Source organism: Temnothorax nylanderi, unplaced genomic scaffold (assembly GCF_030848795.1).
Source record: "Temnothorax nylanderi isolate EJ_2023f unplaced genomic scaffold, tnyl_v1.0 TNYL_tig0048_pilon, whole genome shotgun sequence".
NCBI classification, from domain to species: Eukaryota; Metazoa; Arthropoda; class Insecta; order Hymenoptera; family Formicidae; genus Temnothorax; species Temnothorax nylanderi.
The window spans coordinates 1,235,921-1,260,076 of record NW_027249110.1 but is presented as its reverse complement, the minus strand read 5'-3'; the positions used below and the strand labels follow the sequence as shown (position 1 = coordinate 1,260,076).

The 24,156-nt window shown below is 38.5% G+C and overlaps 7 protein-coding genes and 1 long non-coding RNA gene across 16 annotated transcripts in view; 3 read left to right on the top strand and 5 right to left on the bottom strand.

Annotated features, from left to right (window-relative positions):
* Qless (decaprenyl diphosphate synthase subunit 1 qless) overlaps positions 1 to 3,490 on the bottom strand; it is a 38,680-nt gene extending 35,190 nt beyond the window's left edge. For all 5 annotated transcript variants that reach the window (XM_071706048.1, XM_071706050.1, XM_071706049.1 and 2 more), the window contains exon 1: positions 3,144 to 3,490. In XM_071706048.1, the coding sequence (XP_071562149.1) occupies positions 3,144 to 3,461 (318 nt within the window). In that variant the 5' untranslated portion in view covers positions 3,462 to 3,490. The remainder of the gene's footprint in view (positions 1 to 3,143) is intronic.
* Positions 3,491 to 4,062: 572 nt separating this feature from the next.
* On the top strand, positions 4,063 to 5,390 carry Mrpl32 (mitochondrial ribosomal protein L32). Of its 2 annotated transcripts, none has more exons than XM_071706058.1 (4): positions 4,063 to 4,218; positions 4,457 to 4,711; positions 4,836 to 4,978; positions 5,054 to 5,390. In XM_071706058.1, exons 1-4 carry the CDS (start codon positions 4,143 to 4,145, stop codon positions 5,171 to 5,173), a joined length of 594 nt encoding a protein of 197 aa, XP_071562159.1. In that variant the 5' UTR covers positions 4,063 to 4,142; the 3' UTR covers positions 5,174 to 5,390. The 2 variants fall into 2 exon arrangements, with proteins under 2 accessions (XP_071562159.1, XP_071562160.1); XM_071706059.1 differs by having other exon boundaries at positions 4,073 to 4,218; positions 4,460 to 4,711.
* Spn-f (Protein spindle-F) lies at positions 5,266 to 8,377 on the bottom strand. 3 transcript variants are annotated; one of them, XM_071706056.1, is made up of 6 exons: positions 8,249 to 8,377; positions 7,040 to 7,676; positions 6,362 to 6,626; positions 6,208 to 6,299; positions 5,951 to 6,143; positions 5,266 to 5,835 (listed from the first exon to the last, which is right to left on the bottom strand). In XM_071706056.1, the coding sequence occupies exons 2-6, from the start codon at positions 7,256 to 7,258 to the stop codon at positions 5,531 to 5,533; spliced, it is 1,074 nt and encodes a 357-aa protein (XP_071562157.1). In that variant the 5' UTR covers positions 7,259 to 7,676; positions 8,249 to 8,377; the 3' UTR covers positions 5,266 to 5,530. The 3 variants fall into 3 exon arrangements, with proteins under 3 accessions (XP_071562157.1, XP_071562156.1, XP_071562158.1); XM_071706055.1 differs by lacking the exon at positions 8,249 to 8,377 and adding an exon at positions 7,832 to 7,971; XM_071706057.1 differs by lacking the exon at positions 8,249 to 8,377 and adding an exon at positions 7,832 to 7,971 and having other exon boundaries at positions 6,503 to 6,626.
* On the top strand, positions 8,164 to 11,809 carry LOC139772380 (carnitine O-acetyltransferase-like). 2 transcript variants are annotated; one of them, XM_071706046.1, is made up of 13 exons: positions 8,164 to 8,322; positions 8,759 to 8,837; positions 8,908 to 9,038; positions 9,098 to 9,233; positions 9,304 to 9,476; positions 9,546 to 9,699; positions 9,758 to 9,923; positions 10,055 to 10,242; positions 10,348 to 10,448; positions 10,527 to 10,652; positions 10,724 to 11,048; positions 11,146 to 11,283; positions 11,396 to 11,809. In XM_071706046.1, the coding sequence occupies exons 1-13, from the start codon at positions 8,315 to 8,317 to the stop codon at positions 11,591 to 11,593; spliced, it is 1,923 nt and encodes a 640-aa protein (XP_071562147.1). In that variant the 5' UTR covers positions 8,164 to 8,314; the 3' UTR covers positions 11,594 to 11,809. The 2 variants fall into 2 exon arrangements, with proteins under 2 accessions (XP_071562147.1, XP_071562148.1); XM_071706047.1 differs by lacking the exon at positions 8,164 to 8,322 and adding an exon at positions 8,500 to 8,639.
* O-fut1 (O-fucosyltransferase 1) lies at positions 11,704 to 13,663 on the bottom strand. Its single transcript, XM_071706054.1, has 6 exons — positions 13,366 to 13,663; positions 13,177 to 13,292; positions 12,973 to 13,096; positions 12,502 to 12,878; positions 12,155 to 12,391; positions 11,704 to 12,095 (listed from the first exon to the last, which is right to left on the bottom strand). Exons 1-6 carry the CDS (start codon positions 13,472 to 13,474, stop codon positions 11,910 to 11,912), a joined length of 1,149 nt encoding a protein of 382 aa, XP_071562155.1. The 5' UTR covers positions 13,475 to 13,663; the 3' UTR covers positions 11,704 to 11,909.
* Positions 13,664 to 14,194: 531 nt separating this feature from the next.
* Positions 14,195 to 17,182, bottom strand: LOC139772390 (uncharacterized). The gene is made up of 5 exons (XR_011718123.1): positions 17,113 to 17,182; positions 15,775 to 16,014; positions 15,326 to 15,683; positions 14,874 to 15,234; positions 14,195 to 14,729 (listed from the first exon to the last, which is right to left on the bottom strand). It is a non-coding gene; the product is annotated as an uncharacterized lncRNA (long non-coding RNA).
* Positions 17,183 to 17,851: 669 nt separating this feature from the next.
* LOC139772379 (serine/threonine-protein phosphatase 2A activator) lies at positions 17,852 to 20,417 on the bottom strand. Its single transcript, XM_071706045.1, has 8 exons — positions 19,972 to 20,417; positions 19,805 to 19,890; positions 19,454 to 19,657; positions 19,138 to 19,355; positions 18,918 to 19,042; positions 18,666 to 18,766; positions 18,417 to 18,524; positions 17,852 to 18,355 (listed from the first exon to the last, which is right to left on the bottom strand). The coding sequence occupies exons 1-8, from the start codon at positions 20,009 to 20,011 to the stop codon at positions 18,197 to 18,199; spliced, it is 1,041 nt and encodes a 346-aa protein (XP_071562146.1). The 5' UTR covers positions 20,012 to 20,417; the 3' UTR covers positions 17,852 to 18,196.
* Positions 20,418 to 20,759: 342 nt separating this feature from the next.
* Positions 20,760 to 23,978, top strand: Marcal1 (SWI/SNF-related matrix-associated actin-dependent regulator of chromatin subfamily A-like protein 1). The gene is made up of 13 exons (XM_071706044.1): positions 20,760 to 20,898; positions 20,981 to 21,079; positions 21,165 to 21,485; positions 21,562 to 21,677; positions 21,756 to 21,868; positions 21,949 to 22,083; positions 22,142 to 22,319; positions 22,394 to 22,557; positions 22,642 to 22,806; positions 22,888 to 23,043; positions 23,119 to 23,226; positions 23,282 to 23,456; positions 23,537 to 23,978. The coding sequence occupies exons 2-13, from the start codon at positions 21,076 to 21,078 to the stop codon at positions 23,891 to 23,893; spliced, it is 1,992 nt and encodes a 663-aa protein (XP_071562145.1). The 5' UTR covers positions 20,760 to 20,898; positions 20,981 to 21,075; the 3' UTR covers positions 23,894 to 23,978.
* Positions 23,979 to 24,156: the final 178 nt, after the last annotated feature.

Genomic DNA, 24,156 nt, shown 5'->3' with positions numbered 1-24,156 from the left:
ATATAATATATCTCATTTCATAATAAAATATTGTTAAATATGAAGAAATTAGTTTAGCAAGAAAGAAAGATAAATCAAAGAGAAATGGAGCACGCTCGCTTATCAAATGCATCCTCAAAGGCGCATATATATATATGCATAAGGTTTCGATTTCTGCGGTTTTCACTCTCGATCGGAAAGTGTCGCTACCACAAGAGGAGTAAAAGTCACGGGGACCCCGCGGTAAAAACAGGTGTGGAGGCGCATACTATAGCTGGTCAAGCCGAGAAAGTCAAGAGCGCGAATGCGCCGCGCCGCGCCGCGCCGCGCCGGTGTGCTCCAAGAGGTATCTCTCGCGCAGCCTGTTAGCCTACTTACGCGCGCGTTAGTACGGCTCGAAAATTCGTGACGCGAGACCGGTCTCGCCGCGTTCGTCGCGATTCAATAATATTGACCGTCGTCGTACACCCCGATAGATCCCCGCGTAAAAAAAGGAGCACGACGAGACGTCCGTGTTACCTGCTCGGCCGCACTCGGTTGCACTTGCAGTGACTCCGGTTTACCTAAGTCTTGCATAATGCGATCAGCCGCCCCCGGATCGACGACGACAGCTCCGCCGGATTGGCGAGCGATCATCGACGGCGAAATTTCGAAGCCCCGATTCCTCCGCTGCGCTTTCGATCCGAGAAAGTCGCGATTTCGCACGTACGCCACGGCTCGAAAATCGCAACTGTGATTTCTCGAGAATACACCGAGCGATTATTGGCAACTAACGAACTGATTAACGCTAGGTTTTCTTACTTAGTTTAAGGGCTCTTCAGTTTTGCATCCCACATATGGGACACCGCCTGTAGAGATGTAGCGAGAGAGTAGAAGATATTTGACATGTAAATTAAATTTTGACACAGCCCGAATCGACAAGATTTTAAATAAGCAATAAATTAAAATAACTCAAAAACGAAATTTATTTGCAGAAATTCTGAGAAATAATGAATACCTAATAATTTGCAAGATATTAAAATGATATAAATATTAATGTTATTGTTATATTCGGTTATTCTAAAAAATAGAAATATGACTAATAATGTTAGACTCGATTATTCTTTAAGATAAACGAGTATAAGATTAATATTTATGTCACTTTATAATATCTTGAAGTTTAGTATTCATTATTTCTCAACATTTCTTTTAAGCAAATAAATTTCGTTTTTGCGTTATTCTAATTTATTGCTTATTTAAAATCTTGTCGATTCTGATTTACTCACTCTAAATCGTTACTTTTCGAAAATTACATTTTATTTCTACGTTAAAGCAAAGTCTATGTAAAATCAAATAAAGAACCGAATTTTTTATTATTTATTTGCTGCATTGAAATTAGCAAAGAGGAAATCTTCATCAACTTAAAAATTCATAGTTCAATATTGATCTGTAAAAATTTCGTTTGCAAATCGTTCTATGTGTGCAGTAGGAAATAAGTTTTCCAAAAGAATTACGCGTTTATCTCTTATTTTACCAAATCTGGAATCGTTAATTTCCACACGTACAAAATACCTAAAATCTCTCGTAGAATTCATTCATTTCTCTATTAATTTAAAGCCGATTTCTTAACGCATATATACACAGGCATAATAATGAGAAGGATAATAAAAAAGACTTGTGTAAACTCTTCCGGTTTACAGAAGAGAATCCAAGGAAGAGTTGAAAGCTTCCGCCTTTAAAAATGTCTTCGACGAAGGACGTCGAAATAAAAGGTGATACCCTCACATCGACGGCAGCCGCGGTATGTATTTGCTTTATTAATTTCTAGGACGTGTTTCTATCTGCATTTCTAGAATATTTCTAGTCGCGTTCTCCTTGTTCCTTATTATCTTTCTCGATCTCTCATAAATTTAAGATTTAAATTAATTTGACTAACATTAATAACTTATCATTAAATTAATGAGATTTTTGATTGATTAGATATTAAATAAATATTAAATATATATTAAATTAATGTTAAAATAATATATACAAAATAGAGAGATATCATTAAATTAATAAGATTTCTGGTTAAATAAACCTCCCACATTAGTTATGCGCCTATTCATGTCATAAAATTATTTTCAGAGTCATAATTTCTTATTGTTAGAGTAAGAACAACTTCAACCGTGAAATTGATAAAATTTGCCCTTTTTAGCGGAGCTCCCTTTCTCTCACACAAGTCACACATCTTTTTCTCTCCAAGGTCCCGATTATATGTATACCCGTCTCATTTTACGTGCAGAAAGTGCGACGCGGTGCAGCCACGAAGAACACACCCGCAGATCTCGTCTGAAACTGGGCTCTAGCGCGTTCGAATTCTAACGCGCGCATGCGCACGGCCGACGCATCCGACGCGCCTCGCTTTCCTAGTCAACGCAGCCTCTAAAAGCGCGCGGGAATAGGACCGTCGTCCGTCTTTCGTCTAAGATTCTCGATCTTTCGCAGAGACGTTGCGAAAAAAACGCGCGCCAATTGTCGCTTGGTCGTGCGAGCGCCTCGTTCCGACCTCGACTCCAGCGCGTTCGCCGAAAAATCGTCGCTCGTTTGACACCTCGGCACGTCGCGTCGCTAGCAGACGATCCATACGGCGTCTGCTGGGACCAGCTGACGGCCGTACGGCCGGAGCAAAAGCGTGCCGCTTTAAAGTATCCCCGTGTCGTCGCGCGTGGATTTTACGCGCGAGCGATCGACACGATCCGCGACGCTTCGTCTCGCTTCACCTCGCGATATCCTCCCCTCGCGAAGATACAGGGAACCAGGTGTTCGTCGGTAGCTATAGCACCTGACCCACATGTTATGTAATTTTTTCACCGCGACCGACTTCTCACGGAGCGATCGTTTAAACGCGCCTGTCGAACTCGACCAAGCACCCCCGAGAAATCTCGAAACGGCTCGTCCGACTTCGCTGTCTCGATCAGCTGTCGGGCTCGAGTCATATAGGCGGCGGCGGTGGCGGTCAGGTGTCAACCGCGCCGGACGTAGGTTAGGTCGGCGGCGAGACGGTCGGCGGGAGAAGCGCGAAAATCGCGGAAACATGAATGGGACAGCGCGTTTTCTCGGGCGCGTCGTCGCCGACGGGTCGCCGGCCGTCGGGACGGCGGGGCCGCGGGGACGTGAAGGTCGTCCCCCGGGCGATAACGTACCTGGCAGGGCTGGAGGAGCGCGCCGCCCGTCGCCCGGGTGGTCGCCGGCCGCGATTTCACACATGCCGTGGTCGAAACTCTCCTCCGTAACTGGGCGAAATGTCCGTACTGGCACAGTCTCTCGACACGAGCACAAAGCCTACTCGATCCTATACATGCCATCGCGCGGACTATAGTGAGGGGACTCACCACTGCCCGAGTGGCCCGTACCTCTCGCGATTCTATCCACTCGATCCCACCAGCAGCTACACTTCGAAAAAACACACCTCTCCCCCCAACAAACGACGGCTCGCGTCTCGCCTCGCGTCTCTCCACCATGGTCTCTCCCCACGAACGAGAGCGAGAGCGCCGAGAGCGGCTCCGTCGTTTTAGATGAGTCTCTCTATGTGCTGTGCCTACCAAGCCGCATGCGCGCGCGGAAACGTCTTCCAATGACGTTTGTCGTAGCTGCGCGCTTCGAAAACTTTCTACATTTGAAATGAAATAGATATACCGTCACACCGATGGCGATACTAAAATATAAAGACCGGTAGTCTTAAATTTACGCAACTGTTGAAATTTAGCCGGCCAGCTTGTAATGTAATATTAATTTTACGACTTATTGTTACCCTCATATTATTATAATGATATGTATGTGCACCTGCAATTCAATAGTATTCGATTTTTATTTGAAACTTTCATTGTTACCATCCCCGTTCGATTATATTTATGCGGATTACGGAAAAGGATACAGTTTTGCAATATCCTTACGTTAAATAAATATGTTTATTTATAAATTAGATAATAATAAATCGTGAATTTACTTAATATTACTGTAAAATTTTTTAACCAATTATTCAGATATTTTAGATATCGACGGTCGAGAGATTTATTATGATAGTCGATAATGTCGACGGTCTTCTATTATCCTCAGGACTCAAGACTCCATAAAGAATCACGAAAATTTACCCGGGGTCGGTAGTGTCTCGCCGATGCATAGATGCAGTAGCAGGTGGCAAGATGAATAGGTTAAGTTTGGCTCTTCAAAAATTTGAACAGGCGATTCAAACGATCTTTGGTCGCGGTTTTCCTCCAGGTAATTGAAAACTAACACGCATACACGTATTTTCAACTAAATTTTAAAAGTTAATGCGAATAATCTAAGTGATTACTTTATATCTTTTTATGTTCCCTAACCTCAATTGAAGGAGCTGTAGGATAATCAGTTTCGTGCGCAGATAAATAAAAAGATTTTAGTAATGCTAGTTTAAGGGCAAACTTCGTCAACACATTTATTGAAATCTAAAAAGAAGGATCTTTTAAACTTTCCGTAGTAGGACAACTATGTGCGGTCGACTGCAACGGTTTCCCGAACAAATCGAAATCGACGAGTCTCGGTGGTCACTCTCTAAAGGAAATTTTCGAGAATGGCATTTTATGGGCAGTTCCAAAACATCGACGTAGTTTGGAAGCGAGACTTAAGAGGAGATTCGGAGTAATGGAATATATGTGGAAGCCACCTATTATGAGAACCAATATATTAACGTGTACGAATTGTGGTCATCATTACGAAGCCAACCGTTTATGCGGTAAATTTCATCAGTATAATTGTAGATTTAAAAAATATATAAAGCAGTTTAGATTTATATTCTTGAATATAAAAATGAATAGAAGAAACTTACGATGGTTTACCTATATCTATTTATCATGCAGGACATTGTTATGAAAAAGTAAAGCTCGAGACTAAAGAAATGCAAGACGCCATTCAGAAAGAGTTAGGTCTAAGGCCGGTAGAACAGAATGTAATTGTATTGTACGACGGAGAAAAGGAAGCTAAAACGGATGACTTTTGGAAGGTATTAAAAATATACGCTTTGTCGATATACAGATCAGTTTACATAAATACAGATTTAATCTATCTTTAATTCCAGAACCAAAGAGTAGTCGAGTTGCCGAAGAAAAGGCCTTCGTGGTTTCATCAAAACTTACTGGAACCAACAACGCAGGAGCCATCAGATAAAAAAGACGTTAAACCTACTCATCTTGCATAAAGTGCACTTGAAATCAGGTTTTAATTTTTCGTAGCCAAAAGCCGGAATATATTAGTCAAGGGGATATTCGAAATAATCGAAATTTTTCGAAATTAAAAATAGAATGTTTTATTACATAAATATATTTATAACTAAGGTCCTTTATGCGACGAAAAATATTTCAACTTTTTTTCGTGATTTCGTTTATTGATATAAAAATAAAATCTTTTGCAACAGACAGTATTGTCTCGTCTATAATTTATATCTGGAGTATTTTATCTATTTCAATATTCTGTATTCCCAATCAGCACGAATTTTCTTGGAATCTGAAGAAAATTTCACGTGTAACGGCTTATCACTGATTTTTTGATGACGAAATCAATGTACAAGCTCGAACTCCTCTGTAGAGTTTGACACCTCCTTGGTAAAATGATTTAAGACATGTTCGTGGAACTCCTCAAACGGTATGGATTTTCCGTAAGCAGTTCCGCACAATGGGCACGTATTGATATCGGCGTCCATATTATCATTTAGGTTGGAGCACTTTTCCATGGAAATACTAGGATTCATGAGACTAGTCTGAGTAGCTCCGTGTTCTTTGAAACTGTCGTCGGAATCAAATTGCGTACCCGTTTGACACATCTTTTTATTCGCGTTCTTTCGACAATTATTACATATCGCTCCTGAAAATATATATATTTGTTTGAAAATTGACAACGTTCTAGAGAACTTTCTCCGTATTGCGACTAATGCCAGAAAGATGATCCGATTATAATTACACTTGATTGAGACTCTCACCTTTTCTCATTTTTTTAAGATTCTGCAGGGCCCTTTTTAACCTAGTTTGCTGCCCAAGTAAGGTATCCTTGGTTTGGAACAACCGAATTTCATGCTGCTTTAGTTGCTCCAGCGAATCTGTGTCAGAATCTTCGGGATACGTGAAGCCAACATTTTGTAAATTTAATTCGGAACGATTGTGCAACTCCACCATCTGCGTAAAACAACGGATATTGAGTAAGAGGCGATAAATGGTTATGATATTTTTACTTCCTTACCTCTGCGCATTGCTGTTCGAGATCGGACTTCTCTAACATAATACTATTTATTAATCGAAGAGATATTTCTTCCAAGCTTTGTTCTCTTTCACCTACAACGAAAATTAGTTAATAATTGACAAGAAGCGTCGTTAGGTATCAAGTTGATACCAACCGTCCGTAGCTAGTAAATACGTCTTGTTAGCGGTCTGTTTATCTAGATTAGACACATCGCGAAAGTTGTACGAAATAATTTCAGATGGCTGCGTGGTGGGATGCTGCTTAAGCGTGTCCGAAATTTTTGTTAATTGACTACCTAAAGATTTATTAGTTTTCGTCAGTCTCGTTAATCTGTTCCATAACTGACGATTTTCCGCGGCCACCATGAAAACGTGATGCGACAGCTGAGACTTTTGTTTTGTGAGTTCCTCTACCTTTTCCTGCAACCCAAAAACATATTACTCGTACCGTTAAATGCGTGCAAAATACCATAGACCGCAAATGATCAGAAATATGCGTTTCTTATTCCTTTATTTTTATATATCTTATTTTATTTCACATTACTGAAAGAAGTATGTACACAAGACTCCATGTACTTGTCCTTAAAACAATATTAATGTTTCTAATGTTTACAATTCTACTGTATCATTCTCAATCGTGCGGCTAAACGGACAGAAGAAACAAACAAATCTTGTGGCAAGTTGTTGAATAGAAAAGGCTACTTTCAGACTTTTAAATTCTCAAGAAATAAGTAGATGTCTCTTACAATCTGCATTGTGCCTTAAGTATTGCAACAGGTTTAGGAAGATAAGGCCTTCAGTTTACTTGTTATATCTAATTCGACTTGACGAACCTGCAGGGTTTGCAGCGCAGACCTGTCGCTCTTATCAACCTTGACAATAGCCGTGGACATGTCCCTGCCGCATTCGAGCCTGAGGCACACGTTCTCCTCCTCCACCACCGCCAGTCGCGTCTGCAACTGCTGGCAACGTTCTTTCATGGTCTTGAAGGCGACCAGCAGCGCGCAGTACGACCCGAAGGTATCGTTCTCCGCGCTCTCGGCGTCGTTCATCGTGCGACTCGTCGTTAGAAATTAGAATTGACAAGCGCGGGTTCTTCACGCTCTACGACCGCGTCTCGCGACTCTGCGAACTTTCTCGGTGAGCTTCCCGTTCCTGTCGCCCGTCCTGCCGAGGATGCGTTTGCTCGTGGGGGGAGGGGGGGGGGTCCGGGGGGTGTAAGGTTAGGTAACCTCTTTACATTTTGCCCGCGCGGCTACAGGTACAAACACTCCGGACTCCGGATACGTTCGCACGGACCTAGCTCTCAGCCACTCTCAGCCTCCCTCAGCGAAAAGCAGCACGTGCCCTCGGTGTCATTCCGCGCTAACATTTGCAGGAGCCGTTGTATATCGCAGCGGAGTAACGCGACATCAGTGATTCCCCATTTTCCGTTGTTATGCTCCAGCAATGCCAGAATTGCCAGTTTTCCTGAAGGAAAGAGGAGGGGGACTGTCACTAGCTCAGTCCATACCGTATAAGTTCACGTAACCCCATAAATCTCTAGAGCCAATTTAAAAAAGTGGCTTGATTATGTAGAAACTGATTACGCAAACGTTAGTTTATTATAATGAATTTTGACGAACCTATAAAGAGTCGCAATTTTAATGTATCCAGTAACTTCTTCGTACATATACATACATGACATTACGTTTATTTTTTAAATATATCTAGTTATTTATTAAAATATTATTTTGCAGGTATATTGATGGTTCATTCGACATCGCAATCGCAGCCGATTGGAACAAATAAATAAAATATAACAAACCGGTTTCGATCTCATTAATATTCAAGACTGCTTTAAAGTCGCTAAATGGTCGCTGACACTTCAAGTCGTCGACTTCGGTAGTCGAATCGCTCTTTCTTATCGAATACGACTGGAGGGATATCTACATACTCCTACTTCACATATACATTGCATGTACATACAAAGATAAGAGAGTCGTGGAGCACTCATGTTTCTGCCGCAAGTTGAGCTTTGACCAGCACAGAACATAGTTTACCTGCAGTCTCGATCAGTTTCGTACGACGTACATTTACTCCTTTTGCCTGGCATCAGGACTCGCCATATGGACGCGTATGTATATACATTGTTAAAAATAATTATCTCTTTGGATGATACGCGACACAAGCGTATCTCAATTGTTGCAATTGGCCGGTCCAATGTCCGTGATATAATTGGTGACAATTTATAGCAATATACTCCGTCGATGCGTTTGACTATCGTCACACAGATCACTTACCCTCGCGCGTACTGATTTAGACAGGCCACGTGTGTATATGTTTGTATGCACATGCACGTTTAGCATATGTGTGGGTGTGACACATAACTGCTGAGATACTCTTGAAACTTTTGACACTCGGTAGAGTGTGAGACATATATCTCGACGAACAGTGAGCTCCATTGGATACTTCCCACGTCGCGATAACGTTTATTTCACGATTACACTTGTTATCTGCGATACCGTTTGTCTCCGAAATGTCGATAATACCTGTTCATTTCTGTTCTTTAGCGGTACAGTGGGATTAGGCTCGAGTTCTCTAGAGAAGCCAGCTATGTACAAAGTACTCTCCAATGTGTCAAAGTATACGGTAAGTACGTACGTGTATTTTTCACAGAAAGAAGATTCGAGCTGTTCAATGAAATTGATTGAATTAACAGGTCTACAATGGATTGCGTAGGACACCATCCGTTCTTCGAGGAGCATCTATAACGACGTTAAACCTAAATAAGCAACCGATCCCGAAGCAACCTGTTCCTGATCTCAAGCAAACTGCGGAACGTTACTTGAGGTACGACACGTCTGTATGCCTTTTTATCTTCAAATGTCGTTACTCATCATTCATTACAGATCCTTAAAGCCACTGTTGACTGACAACGAATATAAAAATACGGAGAGGATTGTCGGTGAATTTATAAGCCACACGGGCGCGGGACCTCGGTTACATGCTAAATTATTGGAGAGATATCAAAACACCGATAATTGGGTACTTATATCTGTACATTTTTTCAAATGCTAGGCGAATAATAATACAAATTCGCATCAACTTATTTTAGATGAAAGAATGGTGGCTGGAAGTTGCATACTTAGGATACCGTTTGCCCGTGATCGTGCATTCCAGTCCTGGAACTGTCGGGCCACCTGTTATTTTCCATCGACCAGATGACGTGTATGTGTACGCGGCGCGTCTCGTTGCTGCAGTGTGCAATTACAATGAGATGGTCAAGAGGTGAGTTTTCTACAGTTTACAGTTTATTTTTTGTATTCCTTGTGATATTCATTCGCAATCACACTGCAGCGAAAAGATGAAACAAGAGATGGCTCGCAATGATCCACTTGATATGCAGCCTTACGGCATGATACTCGGCACGCACAGGCAGCCTAACAAAGTAATCGATAAACTATTGCACACAGACGAGGCTAAACACATAATAGTCATAAGCAATAATAATGTAAGTATAATCAGCCTGATGAAACCATATAGCTGGTTCTATTCCGTCTATATTACAGTTCTTTAAACTTTGTGTTGTCGATGAAAACGGCATTTTAAGCGAGGGCAAGCTCGTGGCTGCCGTAAAAGATATAGCAGATCGTTCGTGTACTCAAGGGAAGCCTGTAGGAATTTTGACTGGAAATGACAGAGACACTTGGGCGAAGGACTACAGCTTACTTTTAGGTTTATTTCAGTTTAGCTTTTCTTTTCGTTCTATTTACCTTCGTATAATTTGCATTCCATTATTTCAAACTGCACAATTTTTTTTATAATTTCTGATTCTTTAACTTGAATTGTTATCGTTATATTTTCAGAACTGGGTAACAATAAGAATATAATCAAGGATATAGAATCTTCCTTGTTTATATTGTGTCTCGATAAGGATCTACCTAAAGACGCTTTTAAGGAGAAGAATAATGCCTCGGTCAGAGCGGTTCAAACTATGACAGGCTACAGCAGCTGCGTAAACGCTGGTAACAGATGGCACGACAAGACTGTGCAGGTGAAATATCTGACTAATATCTATTATAAATAAATTCAACGATTTTAAATATTTCAAAACAATTATCTTTTGATGCTGAGATAAACGAGGGACACATCTTTACAGTATATAGTATCCGCCGATGGATATATTGGCATGGAATATGAACACAGTCCATGCGAAGGAGTTCCGGTTGCTGTTCTTCATGATTATGTATTAAAATATATGTAAATAATTAAATAATACTTTCTACATAAGCTGCCCTTTTAATGGGACGCTAATAAAAAATCCCCATTTGTTTCCAGAGCGGCAAGAGAAAATAGCGCGAGAGACGGAAGATCTGCGGATTTTCCGAGACCGGAACTTTTGAAGTTCGAAACTAACGACGTTATAGACTGTGCGATCGAGGTAGCTACCGATACAGTAGATAAGTAGGTTGATTGCCTCTTTACGATTACCTTACACCAGTACTGTTGGAAATATAATATTTGTAATTCTTCAGACTCTCGGACGACGTAGACATGGAATGTTTTACATTCGACAAATTCGGCGCGGACGCTATAAAAGCGATTAAACTGAGTCCCGACAGTTTTATCCAGATCGCGATGCAAGTGACGTTCTATAATTTACAAAGGAAGGCGCCAGCTCATTACGAAAGCGCGGCATTACGAAGATTCATAAATGCCAGAACCGAGTGCATCAGATCTACTAGCACCGAGTCCGTTGAATTTGCAAAAGTAATGCTTCCTGAGGAATGTAAGAGCAAACAGCAAAAGAAGGAAGTGATGATTAGAGCTATAAATGCTCATAAAGAATTCGCTGCACAAGTAAGGCAATCGTTCTTGATTCACAATGCATTTTTAATCGAGTTAATTATTTTTTTTTAATACGCAAGCTTCAGAATTGATGTTTGTTTTTGTATAGGCTGCGACAGGACAAGGTGTCGATCGGCATTTGTTCGGCTTAAAAATGATAGCGAAAAGCGAAGGAATGGAGCTCCCAGAATTGTACAAGGATGTTGGTTACACCAGAAGTACATATTTCAATTTAACGTCAAGTCAGGTAATTCAAAGTTGTAAAGAAATTCCTTGGAAAAACTGAAGCGTGAAAATTATTCTAACGAGAAAAGATAAGTGCACATTTACGCTAATCGATATAACTTTGTGATTCAAAGGTGCCGTATAAGTCAGCGTCTTTTATGTGCTACGGACCAGTTGTGCCCGATGGTTACGGCTGCTGCTACAATCCGCGATCGAAGGACATTCTATTTGCCTGCTCGTCGTTTAAATCGTGCAACGGAACAGACACGAGGGAGTTTGCTCGCGTTTTACAACAGACACTATCCGACATGCGAGAGATAGGAAGTGAATAAAAGTGCAGAGAGACTCCGCAATTTTATTGCGATAGGAAATGGAAGTGTCGAAGTTGATATTTTCATATATATGTATATACGACGATAAACAAAAACTCGAGACGCTCGAGTCAAGCGGATTTGTTTCTTATAAACTTTTTATTGCGAAATATATACTGGAGATCCGAAAAACATGTCACAATTGTATTTTCTCACAATAAACATACGTTAATCTCATTGTGCAATTACTCAATTCAATATAATGTATAAATATAAAAACTTATAAAAAACTGACGATTATGCGCATTTGGCAGGTATTATGTTACAAAATGTAATATCACAGTTCCGTTCTGGTTCTGGGAGGGTAACCCCAGAAGAATGTCGGGTATCCTCTGACTTCTCTTTCTCTGGCCACGAAAGCGGTGAAGGAAGAAATGCAATTTCCTATGAAATAATTAGACCTTCCGAGAATCGCCAGATCCAAATGTGCGGATACCGGCGGTTCCTGCCGGTGCACTGATATCTATATGAGAACGATGACATTAGCACTCATTCATCAATATGACGAATATACAAGCTTACCTTCATACGCGACAAGGCCTCTCCGAGTCTATCCAACATGTAATCATTGTCAGACGCCACAAACACAGACTTAATATCTTTGCCGCCGCGGATAACGCGCTTCAGCTGAGTTATTATTGTATCGAACGACGGCAAGCACATCGAGAGAGTTGCTTTGCCACGTTCGTTTTGGTAACCAAGGCACTGAGGAGCGGCGAAAAGATCCGGCGCGGACGGTATATGTTCGCAAGCGCGTTCCTGAAAACCAGACATAACAAATAGAAAACTATTATTCTCCATAGGATGTTGACATGCTATTAACATTACGTATTATCCGTATAAAAATATGTACAGCAAATATCACATACCCAATCGATCCCGTTTCGCAAATGTATGCCGACAAACGCGCCCCTTGGCAATTTTTCCCTTATAAACGCCTTCGCTTTATTCAGGATGTCGTTGTTCCAGTTGAGGCACTTCTGCAGAGGCTTGTTCAGAGGCTGAACTGGAAAGCTGGCAGGTGCGCCCGTGAACGCCAGTACCGGCCAAGTTTCAGGTGGATAATACCACTGCCACTGCTGTTGCCTCGCGCGAGTGTAATACGCATCGTAATAATGGAGCGGTTTGTAAAATTCCGATTTAACGAAATCTATATTATACGTGTCCCAGAAGGGACCAAATGGATTCCCATGCTTCGCATTACAGGACGTTCCGTTGGTCCCCACGCGAGCCTCGTAACAAAAAGCTGAGGAAGAACGAAGAGTTTATCTTGCTTTCAAAAAAATTGACATTAAAGCTCCACGTATCTTGCTTTCAAGAGAATCCACATTAGAGCTTACATATTCTTTTTTCGGGTGGCCATATCTTTGGCGCAACATCCCTCATAAAGTCCTCCATTAATATCGCTTTATGGCAGCTTTGTACTTGAGAAACATTGAAATAGGTATCGAACGGTACTTGTACCTGAAAATAGAATTGACTATTAGATGTCACTATGTAAAATTTGCGAATGACGTTATATTACACGCAGATTCTGTGCTCACAGATCTCGTCTCTCCCGTCCGATATTCGACCCACGGCGGTAACACCAGAGTACGATTCAAGGCCTGGGTGAAGCCTAGGACTCCTAAAAAGTGATCTGCCTGATTACCAAAGCGCCCTGAAATAAAAATCGGAGTTTTATTATCATGTCGAATGATGTCGTAGGTATGATAAAAATCGAAATATCTTACCCATACAAGGACAATAAACTATGTAACCATTCTCGTCGATGTCAACGTCCTGGCAATGTGCGACGTAAAAGTTGATCAAAAATAACGTAAAAATCAATATCTTTATCATCGCAATAAATTACGTGTAACACTATTACGAATTTTCACGATATTTGACACTCTGTAGAAAGAGCGTTAATATTCTTCGCGAATTCCTGCAATGTTTGTACACAACTTTTTGTGCGACGCGATGCGCGAGGTTAAACGTACATGATGAACAACAGACTCTAGACTCTACTCCGGTTCCCATGGAGACGCACGTCGATCGAAAATACGCAAGATTTCGCACGTCATCGAAATATGAAGTACCTGACTCGAGCCATGAGCCACGGAGCCATGTAAGATAAGTCACCGATGAAAAATAAGGTGTATTATTCCCGAGGATAAAGCGGGTTGCGATTCACTTGGCACTTGGCGCTACAATTTTTTTTTAAATGTTTCAATGTGTTTAATCTCAAAACAAAGAAATCTACGCTTTAAACTCTTTAAAGCATTTGTAGCGCCAAATGGACTGCAGTCGCAATATGGTGGCTATATCATCTCTACTATATGAATATGAATAAATATACATATAAATTCTCTTGACTCTCTATTTCCATTTATAGGTATTTTAAATAAAAAAAATAATAATAATAAGATCTCAAAAAAGATGCTGTGTTCATGTATTAATGAAAGAAAAAAATCTATTTTTTTTAATTTCAAGCACACTTTATTCAAATCTATATGTTTTAGTATATAATACATATATTGTCAAAAGTTATGTCAAATATCAAATAAAGATACGTAACGTAATAACGCATTTTTTATATCCAATAAAATGTATATAATCAAATTGTATTTTGCACGATTCACATCTTCATGCCGTCGGGAAATACATACGTCGAACGCTTAATTGGACATTCTTCAATTATATTTGATGGTAAAAAAAAAATGTTTATCTGGCACAAATTTTCGATTGAACAAGGAGTATTATTCCTTTAACTATTCAAAATAGTCACCAGTCCCTTAATTGATGTTCATAGATGGACAAATGTGAGTATTTTTCTTTCGCCTGGGCAACGAAATTGCCATTTTTCGTATAGGTATATGGATATTGAAGATAGATCGTTTGCAATTTAGGACATTGCTCGAAAATTGCGAGACTATCGGCGTTCTCCGGTAGGTACTCGGTAGGTACATCCAAGTATATTTGTTTTAAGTTTTTACACAGCGTCAGTTGTTCGTCGAAATTGCCCCCAAGACCCAACAAATTGACTTCTTCAAGGAGTTGACAGGAGGAAAATAATCTGCGTAAACTAAGCTGATCGGTTTCGAGAAAATAATTGCTGTAACATAAAAGCCATACTATTATTATCGTTTCCGCAAAGAGAAAAACAATAATGTTTCATGATGTTTGCAAGAGATGAAACATACAAATTTTGATAAAGAATATAATAATATATTTAAAAGAAAATGTAGCACACACGTACGTCCATGAAATGTTCAGTTTTCGTAATTTCTTGCACTCAGCGAGGGCCTCAATACCTCGCGAGGTAATACCACAGCCCGTTAAATCTATTATTTTCAAGTCTGGACACGAATTTCCCAATTGTATTGCAACTGCATCTCGATTTTCGATAGAGCAACCGATAAATCGCCTTAATGGCATTTTGTCCCATTTCCTCAAATTTAAGTTACGCATCCGGCGATTTTTTTGCAATATTTTGCAGAGAGTTTCAGTTTCTATAAATAACCCTCCAAGGTTTAAATCCTCTAGAAATTCTAGATTTTCGAGACACGAAAATTCTAATAGTTTGTATGCCGGATGATGACAAAAACTGAGATCCAATACTAAAAAAAAATATATATATATATATGTGTGTGTGTTAGTCATACACAATTTGCCTGTAATCTTAAATATTATATTTATTTATGTACATACCTTTCAACATTTTACATGTTATGGAAATTTTTAATAGAACCGAGTTGTTAACAAATGGGCAGTTACTTAATCGTAAGTGCGTTAAACCCTTGCCGTAAATGTTGACAAATTTTTTGAAGTGCTCAACAGAAATGTTGCTTGATGTAAGATCTAATTGTTGTAAATATTTACATCTAAGTGCAAAGTAAAATAAAACATTGTGAATACAAATAGAATTCGTATAGCGGAAATTTCGTAAATTCAAGCATTTAAAGAGAAGAGGATCTCGTGTTAAAATATTGAAGCGTTTATTTACTTGGCTCAAACGGCACAACGACCTTATATCCAAGTTTTTTAATATTATTAGTACTATTTCATCCTGTAAAGATAAAAAAAAAATTAATACATGAGATTATATTGTAATAAATATTGGTACGACTTACGATAAATAGATTTCTTCGAATACTTACAGGAAGCGTAGAAAAACTGCTACATATTGATGGCTCTTTGGATTCATTCGAATAGAGTTCGATATCTTTTATTAACTTTGCATAATTTGAATGATGTCGTAAGAAATGGTTCCTATAAATGCCTCTCTTAATAAATGGATTCCTATATCTCTGCTTAGAACGTGCCATATCTATTTCCTGTGACGTTTATTGTTTGTGCCCGAACTTGCTCTTGTTAAAACTCTTTAAATTGCTGTATTGCTGCAAATAACATATTGGAACAATTTATTTTTTAAATTTATTTTTATTATTAAGGCCGGTATTCATAATCAGATCTTATTTCAAGACCGTCTTAAGGGGTTCCTATAGTGGCAGTGCACTTTATGCACTAAGTGCACACTTTAACTCGTATTTTATTTATTATAAATTTTTAAAAGCAAAAATGCAAAATCGGGCTGTGTCGGGCACATTCGTAATTAAATTACGAATTAGAAGTATTTAGCCAAAATATCGAATGAATCTTATTCCATTTAGGATATTTTTAATCAGTAAGCTCATATGTAGTGCCCGACACAGCCCGATTTTGCATTTTTGCTCTTAAAAATTTATAATAAATAAAATACGAGTTAAAGTGTGCACTTAGTGCATAAAGTGCACTTCCGCTATAGGATCCCCTTAAGTAATATCTTAAGATGCTAATACGGCTCTGTGATTGGTTAATGACATCTTAAGATTGTACTTAAGGGGATCCTATAGCGGCAGTGCACTTTATGCACTAAGTGCACACTTTAACTCGTATTTTATTTATTATAAATGTTTAAGAGCAAAAATGCAAAATCGGGCTGTTTCGGGAACTACATATGAGCTTACTGATTAAAAATATCCTAAATGGAATAAGATTCATTCGATATTTTGGCTAAATGGTACTAATTCGTAATTTTTTTACGAATTAGTACCATATTTAGCCAAAATATCGAATGAATCTTATTCCATTTAGGATATTTTTAATCAGTAAGCTCATATGTAGTTCCCGAAACAGCCCGATTTTGCATTTTTGCTCTTAAACATTTATAATAAATAAAATACGAGTTAAAGTGTGCACTTAGGCTGCGTTCGGGGAGCGCGCTATTAGCGCTATTTGCTTATTCTATCCTTGTTCTACACTTGATGAGCGATAAAGATAGAATGATGCAATAGCGCTAATAGCGCGCTCCCCGAACGCAGCCTTAGTGCATAAAGTGCACTGCCGCTATATATAGGATCCCCTTAAGATGGTCTTAAATATAAGAACTGACTATGAATATCGGCCTAAGAGAATAATAAAGAAAGATTAAATATATATTACGATGATTATTATACCTTTTACAAATAACGCAATAGTTTGATAAATAAATTGCAGATGAACTGTGCAGCTCGGCAGCTAGTGAAGAATGGTCAATGAATAGTGAAGATCGATCAATGGGTGTGTTTAGGTAAGACACCGCTACTGTAGCGCTACACGAATGCGTACCAGCCATTGGCTGGTACGCATTCGTGTAGCGCTACAGTAGCGGTGTCTTACCTAAATACACCCAATGGCCGAGTTCAGCAGACACAACTGTTGAGTTCGTCTTATCAACACTCTGCGTTGATTGGTTGGTTCTAAAAGTAAGAGCCAATCACGTTCGACTGCTACTGAGCGGCTTTGGTCTGCTGAACGCGCCCATTGATGCAGTAGCACGCTCCTCGAATGCAGTCCGGGTTTCCCATGCATCAGAAAAGACGGAAATATGTAAATATGAAAAGTTATAGTTTATAAAAATGACTAATATTTATTGAATTTTGAATTGACTTGGTTAATTCAAAATTCAGGTTAATGTTTTACTAATAAAAGATGGTTTTGTAAATTATATAATAGTATTCCGACAAGAATTAAAGTATTATAATATTCAGAATATAACATTATACCTACCTTTGTGATAGGCCTAACATTAAAACGTAAAAATCATGATTTAAGAAGATATTTTACATCATGACTCGAGCAAAGAGTATTGGTGCGGTTTATAGTTTAAGAATAAATTGCAAAAATTAATATCTATAATGAAATTCAGATACGCCGTTCATGGGATTTTTTTTTATTTCTTCACGATGTAAATTCATTACTTTTATCAAGAGCATAAATAACTATCATCTTGAGCACATCGTACTAATTTTCTAATCGAATTCGCATTAAGTCATTAAATATCATAACTTTTATATCGTTCTTAACGAAATATAAAGATAATTTCTCTTCGTAACAAATATAATTTCTGACAAGCTAGAGAAATGGTTAAAAGTTAAAAGTTGATAAAAGTTTCATAGAATGGAGGGAGCGAGAGGCAATAATAATGTACAATTTTATAATAAATACTGAGAAGCGTGGTAAAATAGTCCACGGTAACAATATTTATTATGCATGTAATTTTCATAGCGGCGTCGCTGGTGGCGGTGGCTCGTTGTTGCCAACAGGAGTGCTTCTGTAATTCGGGACATGGATCGGACTGGAGCACTGCGCGGCCATTGGTCTCAAAGGTAGCAGAGAACCAAAGAAAACGTGTTGGATAACGGGAAACTTTGCCAACACCTGGAAAATAAAAATTATAGAGAGGCAATTCTTTTTCGTTACAAACACAAACTGTAATTACCTCCGCTTGATACATCTTAATAAGACCACTGTTCACTTTCGACCATGAAGACACCGCACTAACATTCCATAACTGATTTGAATGCTCAGCGAAAGGTCCTATCTTCACCTAATAGAATACAATCGTTATCAAAGATAATGTGAAAGATTTTTAGTCTTGATTTTTGGTCTTGATTAAATTAAGTCATATCGATAAAAGCGTACAGTAAATTTCATTGTATCTTTATAAACATCTACAATCTTTCCATACCTTTGAGATAAACTCGATGGAGCCAAGAAACATGTATTTCTTGCTGTAAGATTCCACGATACCTTGGTCTACAAAGTGACGTGGTTCTATCCGTGGATGTCCTAAAATATTAAATTACATAAGATATCACAAATTTTATAAAAAGAAAAAGATCTTCTTAGTCTAAATCACTATCACATCATTCTAGATCTAAATCTGTATTATATCACAATAAAGAATATATGGAAAAATATATACTACAAAAGTTAGTACCAATGAGCTGAGCGCTTCCCAATACGAAGGGCACAAATTGATAATCATCCAAGCTCCAAACACCGTGACTACCCGCTGGCTCCATACGGTATATTATCTGAAGTCTGCGCACCAATTCCAAATACCTTCAAGCCAAGGAACCGATTTAAACAATTAAATAATTTTAGGAGATACAAGATACTACCAATATAATAAACTAGATTAATAAAAGTTTAAGTACCTATTAAACACTTTTATTACAACAGCAATCTTATCGCTGTCCTCAAATGCGCCTATCTTGAACATGCAGCAGAGGAACATGAGGAAAGCCATTTCGTGGCCTGTTCCATAGTCGATGCGAGTTGGATTCCCAAAACTTTCATATAAATACTGCACTATTTCTGGGATCGCACGATGCAAATCCTCTGGCAACACTTGTTTCAATTCCTCTACACCATTCTGTAATGGAAAGATTGATTACAAATTAAATTTTCTACAATTTTTCAATAATAATCTTGATATTCTGACGAGTAATTTTTTAAATACTAATGACACACCTGTTGTAGTCTCTCGTGCCACGTGCGAAACGACTTGTTGCCAAATCGCTGGGGCTGTTCGGTAGGTGGAATTTCTGTTATCCATTCGTCAAATTTGTTCAACATTTGTACAACATTGTTTATTACAGGTGACTGTGGACACTGTGCGTCCAAGGCATTCCCTTGAACAGCGCCGTTCAGGGCTAAAATAAATCCCAGGTATTCCTACAAGTAATGTTTTACATATAAATATAAAAAAAATATTTCCATTTGTACAAAATAATATATACATATACAGAATATATTTTATAACCATGTAATATAAATAAATATAAAGCAATAAAAAATAAACAACTATATAAATTGTCTCACGTAGTAAGCTTCTGATTTTTTCCAAAGTGCCAGATCACTTGGCGTCTTGACGCATTTTTTTGGCACGACAAATTCATGCGACTTTGCTGAAACAACACATCGACGTGTATCTTACAAATGTCAATCAATTATACTTCATACAATACATATATTACAAGATCACATACCTGATACACACACATGTGTCGCCTTTGTTGATGTTGACATGATGAACGCTTGAGGATTCGGTTGCGATATTAATGGATCTTCGTTAAGGCAATGTAGCGGTATTCTTAACTGACAGCATTTCGCTTAGGCGCAACAGTTAGACGCAATTAGATGACTCGGTCATCCACCGTCGCGACTTCGAAAACCCCTCGGATATAGGGAACGATGAGACCTAACCTAATAGCGGAACTTGGCGTTTACTTCGCAACACCGCGACAAGAGCACTTCAGACAAAGGTAACACGCAAATTGCCACGTAAATTACCTCGTGTATGACGTGAGTAAACGAATCGCAGATAGAGGTAATAATTAACGATGCCCATGACCTTGCAACGAAACCATCGGTTGTCAACTTTCTACTTCGCGACACTCGTAATAAACGCGACGCGCATTACGCGCATACGCGAAAGGCCGAGGGAAGTTACCACTTGAAATTGAATGCCAGAAACGTCAATCGTCGGAAAGTTCCATTTGATAGAAATATGCAACACGCGCAATAATGTACAAATTGAAATTAAAAAACATCTTTAAAGAGAAAAAAAATCTTATTCCAGATTCTTTCAATTTCACGAGTTTGAATTTCCCGCGTTTATATGCGCTAAAAGAAACTAGAGAAAGGGCCGAATAATTTTCCCTAGAGAATCTCTAATCGCCTCTGAAAATTGCTATGTAGAAATTTCCAGATATTTTCGAGATTATTTGAATTTCCCGCCTGTCCTATACACGTGTCGCTAGGGGAAAAAAGATAGTATGGTTATAAAATGACTATCTCGATGTTTTTGTTTACAGCGAAGCACAACGAAGCATTGGACGTTTACGGAGTCTTTTCAGTGTGAAATTAAGAAGTTTATCGTTTGCTTTTTGCTAATTTGACTTGGGTTTAGAGAAGTAATGCATTTTTTATTGTACGAGCAGTAAAGCGCATTTACATTTTGAATAACGTTATAATATTACGCATCGTTGTTTGCAGGGCATGAATAATTGAGGCTGTTATATCTTGTATCAAAGAATATAATATATTTATCTTTATATTTACTGAAGCACGTCAAAAACAGAGGAAATAAGATGGGTAAAGATTTTTCTAAAACCAGTATTTCATCTTCAGGGAACAACGGTTTGTAGTAATGACTGAGAAATTTTCATTTTTTTCATAGATAAAGTATGTACTCCTGAAGAAATTGAGAAGAAGCGTTTATTAGCGCTGCAAAGAAGGCTGGAAGCTCAATTAAAGGCACAAATTTCACCTAAAGATAGTCCAGCTCGTCAACAATCACATTTAAGTGACAGCACAAATGTGCGACTGAACAAATCAAATGTTCGTTTCAATCCTATAGAACCCAGAAATCTTTTCAGTCAAGCTTTGAACGTAACAGGAAAATGTTACATGATTAGCGAAGAAAGATTTGCATTAGAGTTATCGGCCTTTGTACCTGAGATTGTTGATATATTTAAAACGGTTCCAAGCAGAGTATATGGTAACTATAAGTTAATTGACTTAGTAGACGCACATAAACAAATATTTGTAATATTTATTAACATTTAATTTTGCAGACATGAAAACTAAAATATGGAATTTCCATCTCAACGATTATGACAGTTTATTACAGAAACTGACGTCTAACAACTGTAACATAACTGTATCGAGAATACCAGAGGCTGTCTTTCAGGTAATTGGGGTACAAAATAAAAATGGATTAGGTAGACATAAATGTAACCGCATGTACTTTAAAACACTTTTGTTTTAGATATTCAAGAGAAACTTAAAGTCGGACAATCAAGTCAAGTCAGAACAAGATTTATCAAAAATTGATGAAAAGTTAACGGATGCTTTAATGCCGTTTCAACGAGATGGCATTTGGTAAATCTATTTTTACATGCAATTATGTGTTTTATATTTTATTATGTGTTCTATTAATATATTTTCTTAATTTATTCCAGTTATGGTATATCGAAGAACGGCCGTTGCTTGATTGCAGATGACATGGGTTTGGGAAAAACTATACAAGCGTTAGGCATAGCACATTATTTCAAGGATAGTTGGCCCCTCCTAATTGTAGCACCTTCATCGGTCAAGTAAGTTCTGTCGCGATTGACATAATGAAGGTGTCAATACTAAAAGTATTTTACTTAGGTTCCAGTGGTCTCAAGCAATTTATGAATTTTTACCATCCATACCTACACATTACATTCATCATTTTGCAAGTGCAAAGGATCGCATTGAAGATGACAAAATCACGATAACATCATACGACTTGTTGGCACGAAACTTACATGTTTTCGAGAGATATATTTATGGATTTGTCATTCTGGTATACACTTATATTATTTTTAACAAGCTAGAGATAAATATTACCATTATTACTGCATTTTACGAAAATTGTAGGATGAATCTCATGTTTTGAAGAGCACTAAAACCGCGAGATTTCAAGCTGCTCAACGAATATGTGCTCATGCACGTCATATTGTATTGCTCACGGGTACTCCGGCTCTGTCGAGACCAATCGAATTATATTCTCAAATTAGCCTTATCACGACACGGTTTCTGAGGTAATCAGAAAGACTATGGACATTTTGTACACTTGCTTTATTTACATAAATACGCGTATATTTTAAAAGTGTGTTATTTTGCAGTTATGACGACTATGGTATGCGATATTGCGGAGGGCAGAGAGATGTGTATAGTTGGGAATATACAGGTTGTTCAAATATGCAAGAATTGCAATCATTACTGAAGGTCAATTGCATGATTCGAAGGGTGAAAACTGATGTCCTACATCAGTTGCCGTCTAAGATAAGGTCTTGAAAGAAAAACATTTTTATGAAACATGAGAAAGAGTAAAAGTGTTTGAACACGTTTTATGCATTTATACATTTTAGGCAGGTGATTATTTTAGATTCAGATTTGATAAAAACTGGCAAGCAAATGAAGGAGATGTCGAGGAAAATAGAGATAACTGCCACGGCTTTAGAAAGGCACAATACTCTACTGCAATATTATACCGAGTCTAGCTATGCAAGACTGAAGGCAGTGCGGTGTGTAAATAGTACACTTATGTTTCTACAAAAATACGTTAATGTATTTCAATTAATTTAACATTGCCATTACAGCAAGTACGTTGCGAACTTGTTTGAAAATAAGAAAAAATGCCTTTTGTACGCTCATCACCAAAATGTTTTGACTGCCATTTGCGAGGTTGCTAAATCTATGAATGTACGGTAAGTATTCTCACAATTATCGCCATGTCGCCATTGCAATTGTGACAATTCCCAGGTACATAAAGATTGACGGCAAAACGAATCCGGAGCAAAGAAAACTTCAGGTCGACTTATTTCAAGAACGCGATGACTGTATGGCAGCGGTTTTGTCAATCACCGCCGCGAATGCGGGTATTACATTAACGGCCGCACATCTCGTGGTCTTCGCCGAATTATTTTGGAATCCCGGTGTAATTAATATTTACCATAAAGAAAGAATCTCAAAATAGATTTATGTACAAAATTTATCTCACGGCGATAACGTTTCCAGATTTTGTGCCAGGCGGAAGACAGAGTGCACAGAATCGGGCAAAACGACACCGTCATAATCCAGTACTTGGTGGCGAGAAACACCGCGGACGATTATATATGGCCGTTGATCAATAAGAAGATGAACGTCCTCAACTCGGTCGGCCTCAAACAGGATTTCTCGATAAGTAACATCGACGTCGCGATGCTGGAGAAAAATCAGCCTTCCCTAACTTCTTCCCTAAATAGATCCTCGGCCTCCGAAGGATCGCAGCACGATAAGGAAGCCCAAGAAGCGTCTACCTCAAACGATTTCAAAGAGTTACTCGACGTCGACGAGGAGTGCTTTGACTCCTGCGGTTGGGATAATATTGTATGATTGCGCAATGATTTTGTGTTATTTTCAGAGACAACTATTTTTTGTACGAAAAAAGAATAAAAAGTTCCGTATGTTCCATCTAGAATTTTGTTCTTTTTGTTATTTCCAGACGAAACTTCACTGAGGCAGGAACTGCGTCCTTTTCTTAATTAAGATTTAAATCAGATAATGAATAATTAATTATGAGAATAAAGTCTGTTTTATCGAAGAGATTTTACAACCGACGGCGTTCGATCACGAAGCCGTGGTGACGGTCTGCAGAG